Below are 15,923 nucleotides of genomic sequence, written 5' to 3' on the forward strand. Positions count from 1 at the left end.
TCTGTATGTCTAACTTCCTCTCTCTCCCGAAATGATTTGATTTGATTTGATTAATTGTTGTCACATGTATTAACATACAGTGAAAAGTATTGTTTCTTGTGCACTATACAGACAAAGCATACCGTTCATAGAGAAGGAAAGGAGAGAGTGCAGAATGTCGTGTTACAGTCATAGTTAGGCTGTAGAGAAAGATCAACTTAGTGCGAGGTAAGTTCGTTCAAAAGTCTGACGGCAGCAGGGAAGAAGCTGTTCTTGAGTCGGTTGGTGCGTGACCTCAGACTTTTGTATCTTTTTCCAGACAGAGAAAGGTGGAAGAGAGAATGTCCGGGGCTTTTGGGGTCCTTAGTTATGCTGGCTGCTTTCCCGAGGCAGCAGGAAGTGCAGACAGAGTCAATGGATGGGAGGCTGGTTTGCGTGATGGACTGGGCATTCACGACCTTTTGTAGTTTCTTGCTGTCTTGGGCAGATCAGGAGCCCATACCAAGCTGTGATACAACCAGAAAGAAAGCTTTCTATAGTGCATCTGCAGAGGTTGGTGAGAGTTGTAGCTGACATGCCAAATTTCCTTAGTCTCCTGAGAAAGTAGAGGCATTGGTGGGCTTTCTTAACTATAGTATCAGCATGGGGGGACAGGTTGTTGGTGATCTGGACACTTAGAAATTTGAGGCTTTCGGCCATTTCCACTCTATCCCCATTGACGTGAGTGTGCCTTCCACTGCACTTCCTGAACTTGATGACTGTCTCCTTCATTTTGCTCACATTGAGGAAGAGATTATCGTCATTGCACCAGTTCACTAGATTCTGTGTCTTGTTCCTGTACGCTGTCTCGTCGTTGCTTGAGATTCTCCTCCTCTGAGACACTCCGTAAACCTCCCTTTTTGACCAGCTTTTTGTAAACCTGGCCCTTACCTGCCTTGGTGTCAAATTTGGCTCAAAAACCAAAGAACATGTGAAATGCCTTGGGTTGTTTTACACCAGTAATGGCACTTCATTAACACAGGCTCCTATCAATTTCCTTTTGAGGAAATGTCTAATGGTGGGAAATCATTTGTAGGTCATTTGCATTTCACACAGGAAAGAAAGAGAGCGAAATATACTTTCAAATTTTAACAGAGATGTGGCAGAAGTTGTAACTATCTCCATTGACTCTGTCTACACTTCCCGCTGCCTCGGAAAAGCAGCCAGCATAATTAAGGACCCCACACATCCCGGACATTCTCTCTTCCACCTTCTTCCGGCAGGAAAAGAATCAAAAGTCTGAGGTCACGTACCAATCGACTCAAGGACAGCTTCTTCCTTGCTGCTATCAAACTCTTGAATGGACCTACCTTATATTAAGTGGATATTTCTCTACACCCTAGCTATGACTGTAACTTCTCCTTTCCTTCTCTTTGAACAGTACACTTTGTCTGTATAGCGTGCTTTTCACTGTATACTAATACTTAGAACATAGAAAACTACAGCACAAACAGGCCCTTTGGCCCACAAGTTGCGCCGATCATATCACTACCTACTAGGCCTACATATAACCCTTAATCCCATTAAATCCCATGTACTCATCCAGAAGTCTCTTGTAACAATAATAAATCAAATCAAAATCAATTGTTAAAACAGATAGCATGATCAGAACAATCCCAAACATCAAGTGTGCATGTATCAAACACTGCTTGTGTGAATATATATCAGAAAAGTGTGACAGAATACTCTCCACTTGCCTGAATGAATGTAGCTCCAACAACACTCAAGAAACTCGACACCATCCAGGGCAAAGCAGCCCACTTGACTGACACCCCACCCACCACATTAAACTTTCACTCCCCCCTCCACCAATGCAAAGAGGCAGCAATGTGTACCACCTACAAGATGCACTGCAGCAACTCACCAAGGCTTCTCCGATAACACCTTCCAAACCTGCAATCTCTACCATCTTGAAGGCCAAGGGCAGCAGATGCATGGGAAAGCCACCACCTGCAAGTCCCCCACTCCACCCCACCCTCCCCGCCCACATCCACCACACACACACACACACACACACACACACCATCCTGACTTTGAAATATACCGCCACTCCTTCACTGTCACTGGGGCAGTACTCGAGAACTCTCTCCCTAACAGCACTGTATGTGGACCTTCACCATAGGGAGTACAGACCACCATCTTTTCAGGGCAATTAGCGATGGGAAATAAATGCTCGCCCAGCCAGCAATGCCCTCATCATGTCAATAGACCCAAAAGATGTTGAGTGGCTCTGGATATAAAGCACGACGCAGATATCAGAGAATACATGTTTGCGTGTACATTAGCTATTGCGTGTCTATATATCACAAAGTGGGGTGCCAATAAGGGGGGCTGCTTTGTTCTGGATGTTGTTGAGCTCTTTGAGTGTTGTTGGAGCTGCCCTGATCCAGACAAGTGGAGAGTATTCCATCACATCTCTGCCTGATATAATATATATATCTGTTAGTTTTAATGTTATTGGTAGCACCACAAGAAACTACAAAAGGTCATGAATGTAGCCCAATCCATCGCGCAAACCAGCCTCCCATCCATTGACTCTGTCTACAGTTCCTGCTGCCTCGGAAAAGCAGCCAGCGTAATTAAGGATCCCAGACACCCCAGACATTCTTCCTTCCACCTTCTTCCATCGGGAAAAAGACACAAAAGTCTGAGGTCACGTACCAACTGACCCAAGAACAGCTTCTTCCCTGCTGCTGTCAGACTTTTGAATGGGCCTACCTCGCATTGAGCTGACCTTTCTCTACACCCTAGCAATGACTGTAACACTACATTCTGCACCCTCTCGTTTCCTTCGCTATGAACAGTATGCTTTGTCTGTATATTTATTATAACTGTAATTTTACTCTAGGCTAATATCACAGAATGATTGCTAAAAGATAGTTCATTGGCCAGCACATACTGCAACACACGTTTCACCATCCAGCAGCTAAGGTAAGCAGGTGAACCACTGTCTCATTGACATTTATAATGATCTTGTTAAGTCCCTGCCACTTATCCATGACACAGTGTTGAAAAAATGTGTTTTCATGGACAAGTGGAATGGGAATGCTGCCAGATGTTCTCCTCCACTGCGCACATTTACCCTTTCATTCAACACATTCTCTGATTAATATTTAATGCTCATTAGGGTGAAGAGCATTGGTTCCTGGAAGTAAAGCATGTCTCCTTGTCAGATGCTGAGCCTCACTGCCAGACTGTAGAGTGAAGTTCCGTCCCTGCAGAGTGCCATCATTCCAGCTGTCCAGAATATCATCAGCACATCCCCATTTCCAGTGCCCGCTCACTTCATGGGTTTGTTGATTGGGATTGCTAGTTTGTTCCAGGTTAGTGTGTGTTCGACTCCTGTCTAGTGAGAACTGGATGGTACAGCTGGCGACAGAAAGGAGAAAGAGAGAGAAAGAGAGAGAGATGGAGAGAGTTGGAGAGTGAGTGGATCAAGAGAGAGAGAAGAGAAGAGAGAGGGGAAGATAGACAGAGCGAGAGAGAGAGGAAGAGAGGAGAGAGGGAGAGAGAGGGAGGTGGACAGAACTGGAGAAAGATAGAGTGAGTGGATCAAGAGGGAAAGGAGAGAAAAGAGACGGGAAGAGAGAGAGAGGAGAGGAAGAGAGGAGAGAGGGACAGAGAGGGAGGTGGAAAGAATTGGAGAAACATAGAGCGAGCGGATCAAGAGAGAGAGGAGAGAAGAGAGAGGAAGAGAGAGAGAGGAGAGAGAGAGGAGAGAGGGAGAGAGAGAGAGAAGGGAGAAGTAAGGGAAGGAGTAGAGGGAAAGTGAGAAGGGAGAGAGAGGGGGGAGAGAGAGGAGGGAGAGAGAAAGAGGAGGAAGGCGTGGGGCAGGGAAAGTAGGGAGAATGAGAGGGTTAAGAGAAAGAGAGGAGAGCAGAGAGAAAGAGAGAGAGGAGAAAGGGAGAGAGAGAGAGAGCGGAGGGGGAAAGTGAGAGAGAGTAGGGTGAGAGGGTTAAGACAGAAAGAAGAGAAGAGAGAGGGGGTGAGAAAGAGAGGAGAGGAAAAGAGAGGGGGAGGGAGAGAGTGGAGTGAGGAGTGAAGGAGGGAGCAGAGAGAGACTGAGAGGGTCAAGAAAGAAAGGAAGGGACAGAAAGGGTGGGGGACAGAGAGAGGGGGAGAGAAAAAGAGAGAGAGAAAGAGAAGGAGAGAGCAAGGAGAGAGAGAAAGGGAGAGAGGAAGAGATAGAGAGTGCAAATTGACATTCCAGCAAGATAGCAATATTTAAGCTCACATCAACTAATCCCCTTCCCTGTTCCCAGGTCTTTGAAATCACTGCCAGCCCTTCATCCTAATTAAATTGTGAATGCTGATATGTCTGCTACGATGTGATCTTGTGATCATAAGCATAAGTTTTTTGAGTCTCTGCATAACTTGTCTGTTCAACAGCTTGCAGCTTAAGAGCAGTTTTCTTCCATGATCACTGTCGTTGTCAGCCTGGCTCAGTCTAGTATTTTCACCTCCATTTCTGGGTTCACGATCTGCGTGTCCAGGCTGACACTGCATGGCACTGAGGGAGCCTCCATTCAGATGGGACATCAAACCTGCCTGGCCTCTCAGATGGATACGAAAGATGTCAGCTGGGATTCTCCAGCCATTCACTCCAGTGGGAACTCCTGATCCCACCGGCATGGGTTTCCCCGCCAGCATGGGGTGAGGTCAGTGGGAATTCCCATTGACAGGACCGGAGAACCCCACCACTCACTAGCAATGTGCCACCTCCTGCCGGCACGAGGCTGGCAGACCACAGAGTCTCTCCCACCGTGTCAGAGAGTCCTCCTGATATCCCGACCCACGTTTATACCTCGACCGACTCACGGGTTATTTGTTTTATTGCTTACAGTGTGTAAACAGTGATGACACTTCAGAATTGATTAATTGTTTGTGAAGCATTTTGTGGTGTCTGAGTAAGATCATAAGAAATCAGAGTAGGCCATTCGGCCCCTCGAACCTGCTCCACCAATTCAATAAGATCGTGACTGATCTGCCAGCCCTCGCATCCACTGTCCCACCCTCTGAGATCTTGAGGTTGTGGAAAGCTAAGGTGTAATGTAAGCACAAACCTTTTAGGCTGACAGTTTAAAGTGTGCGGGGAAGAGTTTAGAGGAGATGTGCAAGGCAGAGGGTGGTGAATGTCTGGAACACGCTGGAGGTGGTGGGAGCAGGGAGGATAGCAGCATTTAAGGGACATCCAGACAAATACATGAATAGGATGGGAATGGAAGAATACTGACTCGATAAGTGCATAAGATTTTAGTCTAGGCAGGCGTCATGATTGGCACAGGCTTGGAGGGCCAAAGACCTGTTCCTGTAGAATCATAGAACCCTACAGTGCAGAAAGAGGCCCTTCAGCCCATCGAGTCTGCACCAAACACAATCCCACCCAGGCTCTACCCCCATACCCCTACATATTATATCCACTAATCCCTCTAACCTACACATCCCTGGACACTAAGGGGCAATTTCTTAGCATGGCCAATCAACCTAACCCCGCACATCTTTGGAGTGTGGGAGGAAACCGGAGCACCCGGAGGAAACCCACGCAGACACGGGGAGAATGTGCAAACTCCACACAGACAGTGACCCAAGCCGGGAATCGAACCCAGGACCCTGGAGCTGTGAAGCAGCAGCCACTGTGCTACCGTGCTGCCCCTGTGCTGTTCTTTGTTCTATAATCATCGAATCCCTACAGTGCAGAAGGAGACCATTTGGCCCATCGAGTCTGCACTGACCACAATCCCACCCAGGCCCTATCCTCATAACCCCATGCATTTACCCTAGCTAGTCCCCCAATACTAAGCAACATTTAGCTTGGCCAATCAACCTGACCCGCACATCTTTGGACAGTGTATAACTATATAATAAAAATCTGCTGCCCCCCTCAATTAGACTTCTCAATGAGTGTTTTTTAAGTCATTTTATTGCACTGTTCATTTCTATCTCACCTTGATTGGTACAGTTCAGTGAGCAACTGTGTCACTGTGAATTGTCACTCAAAGTGCTAATTACAGGACCAGAATTTGGTTGCATTTTATCAAAGCAATGTCTGATGTATTATTTTTCATTTTGGCATGATACTGTCAGGATTATAAAACAACTCTCTGAGCAGTAATTGGGAATGATCTCAATTGCTTATTGCAGAGAAGGGGAGACGATGGAAATGGATGGAGACCAGAGATTCCAGATTCCTAATATTGAAGCAACTGATAAAAGTGTTTGGGAGGCAGAGAGTACCAGGCAGATATAACAAATATAAATGACACTATTCTGGCCGCAGTTATGGTATTGTGTCCAGTGCTGGGCATGACGCATTAGGGCGGCTTTGGAGAAATTCACTCAACCAAAAGACAAGGGAACAGAAGTAGGCCATTCAGCCCATCGAGTCTGCCCTGCTCTTCAATTAGATCATGACTGAACTGATGTGGGGCGGCACGGTGGCACAGTGGTTAGCACTGCTGCTTCACAGTGCCAGGGACCCAGGTTCGATTCCCAGCTTTGGTCATTGTCTATGTGGAGTTTGCACATTCTCCCCGTGTCTGCATGGGTTTCCGGTTTCATCCCACAGTCTGAAAGACATGTTGGTTAGGACCCGAACAGGCACCGGACTGTGACGGCTAGGGGATTTTCACAGTAACTTCATTGCAGCGTTAAGATAAGCCTTACTTGTGACTAATAAATAAACTTTACTTTTTACTTTATGTGATAACTTCATCTCCACTTTCCCGCCTGATCCCCATAACCCTTGATTCCCTGATTGATTAAAAATCTGTCTACCTCACGCCACCTGGAAGTTCCCCTCCGAGCCACCCTCACCATCCAGGATTTGGGAATCTATTGCCATTCCTTCTGTGTCGCTGGGTCAAAATCCTGGAACACCCTGGAATGTTATGAGGGATGAGGGACTTACATGGTGAGACTGGAGAAGCTCGGGGTGTTTTCCAGTCCGGTGCCTCTTATGGAGGGTAAGAGGAGATTGATGCAGGTGATTAAATTGTAAGGCAATCTCTCCGAGGATTCGCGATGGAAATCCAGCCTGACAATTCTAATGCGGACCGAGAGAGTGCGGCACTGTTGGAGCTGGTGTCACCATTCGGGTGAGACCTTACACTGCTTCCGTGGAGGATGTAACTGAACCCATGGCACTATCTCGAAGAGCAGAGAAGCTCTCCCCTGGTGTCCCGGCCAGTATTTATCCACATCCCAAAAAGCAGATTAATCTGGTCGTCATTGGTGTTAGTGGGATCTTACTGTGCGCAAATTAGCTGCTGCAACTCCTACATTTCAACGGTGGCTGCACTTCGAAAGGAATTCATCGGCTGCAAGGAGCTTTGCTGTCTGGGCAAGTCGTGAAAGGCACTATATAAATGCAAATCTTTCTTTATATAAAAAAGAATATGTGTAACAGGGAAAATAGATATAATGAAAAGCAGACTTCAAAGAGAAAGTAATCTTGCAATGGAGAAGTTTAAAAGTAATTACAGCAGGTTTTTGAATGGGAATCGAAGGGAAGTCAATCTGAGGACGGGACAGCTGATAAGGAGGGGGTCAAACATAATGGATCATAGATCATTGAATCTGACAGTGCAGAAGGAGGCCATTCAGCCCATCGCGTCTGCACTGACCACAATCCCATCCAGGCCCTATCCCTATGACTCTATGCATTTACCCTAGCTAATCCCCCGACACTAAGGGCCAATTTAGCATGACCAATGCACCTAGCCCGCACATGTTTGGAGTGTGGAAGGAAACCTGAGCAGCAAGACCGCAAGAAACTACAAAAGGTCGTGAATGTAGCCCAGTCCATCAAGCAAATCAGTCTCCCATCCATTGACTCTGTCTACACTTCCCGCTGCCTCGGCAAAGCAGCCAGCATAATTAAGGACCCCACATGTACCCCGGACATTTTCTCTTCCACCTTCTTCCATCAGGAAAAAAGACACAAAAGTCTGAGGTCACGTACCAACCGACTCAAGAACAGCTTCTTCCCTGCTGCCGTCAGACTTTTGAAAGGGCCTAATCTCTCTACACCCAAGCTATGACTGTAACACTACATTCTGCACTCTCTCGTTCCTTCTCTGTGAACGGTATGCTTTGTCAGTATAGCGCGTAAGAAACAACATTTTTCACTGCATGTTAATATCTGTGACAATAGTAAATCAATTCAAATCAAATCAAATACCGCCATGCTACTGCCTCCCCAGGTGATGGTCATGGGAGGTTACTGCAGTTAGAATGGAATAAGAGGCCCTGTCCTTTAAGCAGATGAAACCAGGTCATTATGCAGAAAAAAATGGGGGATAAAGCTGTCTAGACAAACACTCTGCAGAAACGGTGTACCTCTGCTGAAGATCACACTGTCATAGGGGATCTTGTTCTTGGTCTCTAGACTGGAACAGTTCCACCTGTGATCCCGGAATTGGTGCTGACATTCATGGATAGCGATCTGGATTCCCTGGATGGCGGACGCTGTCACGTCGGGGCTCCGCATGCAAACTTCGAGTTGACGACGAGTCAGGCTGGAAAGTGTCAGGCACACCGTGTTCGCCGTTAGCACGGGGTCCACCGGGATCTTTAACCCCAGGATTTCGTTACTGCGAGTCCTGTCAGCAAAAATAGAGAGGGAGAAATCAACATTAACGTCCTTCACCCCATCATGCTGCCATTCCAGAGAACTCCCAGAGCTAGTCTTTTTTATTATTCATTTGTGGGACATGGGCATCGCTGGCTGGGCCAGCATTTATTGCCCATCCCTAGTTGCCCTTGAAGGGCAGTTGAGAGTCAACCACATTGCTGTGACTCTGGAGTCACATGTAGGCCAGACCAGGTAAGGACAACAGATTTCCTTCCCTAAAGGGCATTAGTGAATAGGTGTGTTTTTCTGACAATCAACAATGGCTTTATGGTTATCAGTAGATTCTTAATTCCAGATATTTTTTATTGAATTCAAATTCCACTATCTGCCGTGGTGGGATTCGAACCCGAGTCCCCAGAACAGAGGATTCAAAAAGAGGGAAAATCCAAAGTTTTGAAATGATGATGCTCTCTTGCAACCTTAACAGAGAGGTGGAAATAAAGTGTAAAGAATGATTTAAACAAAAGAATGCAGTTTTTGCAGTGCTGAATTAAATCCTAAAGCACTTAACAATGTATCTAAAGTTGTTCGTGAAGTGTAATCACTGCTGTGACGTAGAGAAAGGCAACTACCAATTCTAACCACCCATTAATATGAAATGAGACCACAGTCAATTGCATTTATATAGCATCTTTCATGGCCACTGGGTGCCTCTACATGCGTTCCAGCCAATAACATATCTTTCTTGAAATGCAGTCGCTGTTGTAAATGTAGGATACACGGCAGCCATACAGCAAGATCCCACAAACAGCAAGGAGACAATAAAGTTTAAGGTTCACTTATTAATGTCACAAGCAGACTTACATTAACACTGCAGTGAAATTACTGTGAAAATCCCCTAGTCGCCACACTCCGGTGCCTGTTCGGGTACACTGAGGGAGAATTTAACATGGCCAATGCACCTAACTAGCCCATCTGTCGAACTGTGGGAGGAAACCAGAGCACCCAGAGGAAACCCACGCAGACATGGGGAGAACATGCAGATTCTGCACAGGCAGTGGCCCAAGCTGGGAATTGAACCTGCGTCCCTGGCGCTGTGAGGCAGCAGTGCTGACCACTGTGCCTCCCCCTTTCACCGAATCTTTCACTGAAAGGTGGAGAATTTCCATCTCCAACCCCCATGATCCCAAACCTCCAGGCAGCAAACTGCAGAATTCGGCTCAGTCAGTCATGGGCCTGGCGTTGGAGAAGAAAGGGAGAAAATAATCCCCAACCCAAGCACAGGGACAGAGTGAGAGAGAAAGCGAAAGGACAGAGTTAGAGAGATGACAGGATTAAAACTGTTCTAATCCTGGTGACCTTGCTTGAGGTGGAAGAGGCGCTGCTAATTGTTTGCATTCGCCTGCTGGGATCTTTAATCCCGGAATTCTAATGACAGGGACAGGCAGTAGATGATTAAACACATTAAAATAACATTGCAATCATCAATGATATAATACAGCCTCTGCACATAATACCATGGCCTTTGAGCGTCAGAATTATATAACCGTGGCTTTATACTGATTAGAATTCACATCATGACTCCCTCTCTCTCACTGGCAATACCACAGGAAAAGGTGTCACATCTTATCCAATTGTTTTCACCACTTTGGGATTCATTCCGAGCGGTTTGAATGGGAATTCCTGCTCTAACAGGACTCAAAAGGCCATTCCTTAACTTGCTCCAGTTACTTATTCCAGGTTCAGCGCTCGGAAGATTCTTTCCCACCACTGAGGAACTGTTCTGCTTCCTCCTGCACACCCCTCCTCCCAGTTACACAACTTCCCTGGACACCCTCCCTTCCCTCCATCCCTGTATCCCTCCATCTCTCCACCTGCCCCTGACCATCCCTCCCTCTCTCCACTGCCTGGTTTGTTTGAGTATCTGACTGCGGGCCTGTTCACTATCTGCTCTCCTCCGTCTTAATCTTCTCTGTACATCAGGTAACCCACCCCCCCTCACTCCCTCCCACTCTCCCACCCTCACACCCTTCCACTCAGGGGGAGCGAAGGAGGGAGGAGGGGAGGGTAGGAAGGGAGGGGGTGGGGGAGGTGAGTTGGGGGAAGTGAGGGAAGGGGTGGGTTGAGGAAGGAGAGTGAAGGGAAGGGAGTGGGGAGGAACGGAGGGGGGGGCTGAGGGGAAGGTAGCGGGGGAGCGGAGGGAAGGGAGGAAGGGAAGGGGTGGGAGGGAGGGGGAGTGGAGGGAAGGGAGGGAGGGAAGGGAGGAAGGGAGCGGGTGGGAGGGAGGGGGAGTGGGGGAGGGAGGGTGTCATGGGAGGAGGAGGAGGGAGGGTGTCATGGGAGGAGGGGGAGGGAGGGAGGGGGTGAGTGGGGAGACGGAGGCTGGGGATTGGGGAAGAGGGGGGGAAGGACACAGGGGGAGGGGGAGGGAGGGAGGGAGGGGGTGAGTGGGGGGAAGGAGGCTGGGGAATGGGGGAGGGGGTAGGGACACAGGGGGAGGGGAGGGAGGGAGGGAGGGAAGTGGGGGAGAGGGTGGTGAGTGGGGGAAAAGAGGGAGGGGAGAAGAGTTATTCAGCGAATGGATTTCCTGGTGAGGAATTTGCTTGTGTAAAACGGGGAAACAGCGGGAAGAAGGAATAAATGGAGAGTGGGATTTAGCTGCTGGACTGTAAAATCAAGATGTTCTCATTCCAGACGGACATAATGAAGGAATTATAATTACTGGGGGAATTCAGGATTGTAAAGGGGTCTGGGAGGGATATCAACAGGTAACAGAAACCGCTACTAACGGAGAGATTGAAGAGAAAATCAACAGAAACTTCAGCCAGTGAGCTGGGGAGTCAGTCACCCCCAGATTTCGTTATGTGGAGGAGGGAGATTCAATAAAGACCATCCTGGAATGAGAGGCGAGATGTTCCATTCAATTGGGAAAACCTCCAGAGAGAGACAAATGGAAATTGATGGCTGGAAAGGGGCGGTGGAAATATAACTTTCAGAAGGAGGTACAGAGACAGGAACAGGCAATGGGGGGAAAGGTGGGCGATTACTCTATCAAAGGGCTGGCACGGGGGGGATGGGCCGAATGCACGAATACTCCAGCCCAATATCGGAAGAGCTCAGGGATTCTAGATTGCCAAGAAAAACCTCTTGTTCGGTTTCTCGACTAATACACAAAATGATCCTAATCTAAAGGGTGGAGTGTCCCATTTAACAAGATCATTGGACGCCAATGTGAAAATTAACTTCACTCTTTGAAACTAAACCTGATGCGGAACATGTTAGTAAAATAACTCCGAGCAAATTCACTTGACTAGAAGATGCCCGAATCGAATTGTAAGAAGCCTCACAACACCAGCTTATAAGAATTGAATTGATTTGTAGAGTACCGGGGCTACGCCAAATTATAGAAAATATGGGACAGATCTAAGTAATAATATTAGATATCTGGAGATGCTTATTTTAAAAGAAAGAAGTCAACTCAAAAAAAGAATTACGAGACACCAAATTCAAATAACTCGGAAAATCATGAAGTGAAAAGCGAAATTGCGTTAGTTACAGAATGAGACACTGACATGTTAAAAAAACTAATTAAAACTGGACAGCGTTAGATTTTGAATATTAATATAATGAAAATCAAACAACATTAATTGTTGAAAACTAACATTAGAATTCTGAAAATCGGGCAGCGTTAGATGTTAAATGTTATTAGATAGCTAAAGGTTGACCTTGCAATTATAAGAACTAGACAACTTAACATGTTGAATACTAGAATTTAAACAACTGCTAAATGTTGGCTGTTAACATAAAATTGTTTAAAATTGGACAGCGTTAGATGTTGAATAATAAGGTTATTACTATCAGACATTTAAATGTTGAATATTAAACTTAGAATTGGACAATATTGCAGTTTGAATAACAAAGCTAAAAGACTAAATGTTGAATGTTAACACTAAATTATTTAAAATTAGACAACCTTAGATATTGAATAATAAGATTGTTACAATGAGACATTTAAATGATGGACATTAAACTTGCAACTATTAGAATTGGACAATATTACACGTTGAATATTAGAATTAAAGAACAGCTAAATGTTGAATGCTAACACTTAATTATTTAAAATTAAACAGCGTTAGATGTTGAATAACAAGGTTATAACAATTAGACATTTAAACGTTGAATATTAAACTTACAACTGTTAGAATTGGACAATATTACACGTTGAATAATAAAATTAAACAACTAAATGTTAACACTAAATTATTTTATATTGGACAGTGTTAGATATTGAATAATAAGATTGTTAAAATTAGACAGCTAAATGTTCAATATTAAACTTATAATTAATAAATTTGTACTACAATAAAGGTTAGGCATTATGATTACAATTCTTAAAAGTGAATAGCATTAAATATTGAATATTAAATACTGGTAAACTGTGAAGAAGCGATGCTATTTATATTATGGGAGATTCTGTTCGGGATGGGTGCAATGACAGTTCAAAGGAGCGACTCCGGAGTGCAGGGCAGGATGAAATGCACCGCTTACCTATGCATCAGAAAGATTACGGAGAGCAGAACGATTGTACACGGAGCGGCAAACAGTCCCATCTTCAGCACCCGACCTGTGAACACGCCTCACGTTTCCAGGCGAATCCAAGGTGCTCGTTGCCCTCCCTTCCCTACTCTTCGCATGCAGCTGTCTCCAAACGGAGCCGAGCGCAAGTGGGCATCTCCCACACCGTTTGAGAGTTCCCTTTGACTGTTATGTGACCGTTCTGCACTCTCCAGATCTGTCCCCTTCCAAGCTGTTCCCTATGAGTGAATTTCAATCAGTTCAATGATTTTTTATATATATATATCCTGCCCTGTGCTCTCCCTCTCTCTCTCTCTCTCTCACTGCTGTAGCATTCTCTTCTGAGTGGCTGCCGTTTCCACCAAATCTGCCTCCTCTTGTTGGTCCCTTTGCAATCAGTCTCAGTGCTTGTTGTAAGTGGGGAAGTGTCTGGCGTTCGCCTTTAACTGGAACACAGTGGAGCACAAAGTGAGCACTCCAACACCGGCCCACTTTCAGACGTCACTGCATTAAGTTGCAAGATAGAAACCGCCCCAAAAAAAAACCCCTTAGCGGAGCACACACACACACACACACACGCACACAGAGAGCAAGAGTTGCTCACACTGGGAGAGACAGTCAGAGGGAGTCATAAAGGAAGAGTCGGACACACAAGAGAAGAGAGAAAAACCACAGCGTGAGTCAGACACAGAGGACAGACAAGGGAGAGAAAGTCACACACAAACGCGAAAAGAATCACACTGGGAGGAGGGAGGGAGGAAGAGAAAGCCTCTCAAACGGAGGTGGAGAGGGTCACACAGTGGCAGAGAGAGAGTCACAGGTAACGCAGAGAAAAAGAAGGACAAGACATTGACAGGAGAGAGAGAGAGGCTGGTGGGGATTGTCAGACACACAAGCTGAGTGGTACAGGGAGGAGACTGTGAGCAAGGTTCTGAGGCTGAGAGGAACACGAACAGTGAGTGACCTGCGTCCACAGAGAGGAGCGGCACACAGCACGGGGCAGAGATGGGAGCAGAGAGAGTGTAAAATCCAGACAGTCGCACAGCACATAAGAGTGACACATGGAGCTGGCGTCAAGTCTCTCTCCTTTACTCTGAAACAAACAAGACCTCCACACGCCCACACAAAGAGTGAGAGAGGAAGACACAGGCACATGTAGAAACAAAGGGTTAGTGACCCTACACACATCAGGCACACACAAACATACACGCAGTAAAGCACAGATTCATACTGGCACACACACACAAACATGCACACAGAAAAATATTCACATACCAACATACACATGCAAACATACGCACAGAAAAACACAGACACAGAAAGAATAACATAGATACAACACAAAAACACAGATACACACAAACAAACATACACACAGAAAAGCTCAGACACACACTAACATACACATGCAAACATACACACAAAGAATAACATAGATACACACAAAAATACAGATAGACAGACACATGCAAACTTGCACACACAAACACAAATACATAGACATGCAAAAAGAATAACAGATACACACAAGCAAACATAAAACACACAGAAAAACAGACACACAAATACACAAAAATACAGATAAACATACAGGCATACACACAGAAAAGTACAGATACAGGCAGATATACAAATATGCAGACAGACACATCCAGAGACACAGGCATACACGTAGACACAAATACAGATGCAGACAGGCACACGCATACACACTAAAACACACACACACACAGATATACAGAGACATACACATATAAATTCACTCACACATATGCAGGTGCACACACAGACACAGACACACACACACACACACGTCCATATATTCAGCCTGTCAGCAAAAAGACAAAATTACACAGTACCACAAAATCACTGAAAGATTGCAGCAAGGAGTCAAACTGACTATATGTTAATAAATATACCATAAGGTTACTGTGTGGTAATGACTATTCAATAAAGTTACTGTTTGAAAATGAATATACCTAATGTTACAGTGTGATCATTAATATACAATAAACATACTGCGTGATAATGAACATACAGTAATATAACTGTGTGAAAATGAATATGCTACAATGTTACTGTGATAATGAATATATAATAAAGTTAGTGTGATAATGAATACACCAAAATAGTTACTCTCTGATAATAAATATGCAATAAAATTACTGTGTGATAATGAATATACAGTAGCGGCAGGGAGGGGGGGGGAGGAAAGTATAAAGAATGAAGAAAGAGCTGAGTGGTAAGAGAGAAATGGGAAAGATGTGCAGTGGCAGAAACCATACAAATATGAGTGGATGAGGAAAGCTCAGGAACCCCATGGGAATCTGAGTCAGAATGTAAGGAAGATCTGGGTATAATTTACAGATCAGACAGGGCTGAGGAACCAGACACCCCTTCAAAGACTTACCCAGTAACAGGCCTTCATCGATACATTTCCCAACATGTATATAGTCATGTGAGCAAGTCATACACAAGTATAGGACATGCTAACTGCATGCAAAATCATGATGTGGACTGGCACTTAGATTGTACAGATCCAGCAATATCTACTTCCGACTGTAATGAGGTCACTGCCCTCCTTCCCCCTTCATCAATACTGCCAGAGCCCCAGAATATTCCAAGCGTTTCCCTGTTTTTATGCCAAATATTTGGTTTCTGTAACTGTATTGGCCTGGGTGTTATTGAGAATGGAAATACCCTACAGGCCTCTGCAGGTGAGATAGAGAAAAGGAGCAGCGCAAAATTTCCATTTAAT

General features: G+C 45.4%; 1 protein-coding gene across 1 annotated transcript in view; it reads right to left on the bottom strand.

The window, feature by feature from the left end:
• Positions 1 to 13,551, bottom strand: part of wnt10a (wingless-type MMTV integration site family, member 10a) — a 70,031-nt gene extending 56,480 nt beyond the window's left edge. The window contains exons 1-2 of the mRNA XM_080198321.1: positions 13,139 to 13,551; positions 8,356 to 8,618 (exon numbers count right to left, since the gene is read on the bottom strand). Coding sequence (XP_080054447.1) covers positions 8,356 to 8,618; positions 13,139 to 13,200 — 325 coding nt within the window. The 5' untranslated portion in view covers positions 13,201 to 13,551. The remainder of the gene's footprint in view (positions 1 to 8,355; positions 8,619 to 13,138) is intronic.
• Between the last annotated feature and the right edge of the window lie 2,372 nt (positions 13,552 to 15,923).

The sequence above is a fragment of the Carcharhinus amblyrhynchos genome, chromosome 11 (genome assembly GCF_965287045.1).
Source record: "Carcharhinus amblyrhynchos chromosome 11, sCarAmb.v2.hapA, whole genome shotgun sequence".
Lineage (NCBI taxonomy): Eukaryota > Metazoa > Chordata > Chondrichthyes > Carcharhiniformes > Carcharhinidae > Carcharhinus > Carcharhinus amblyrhynchos.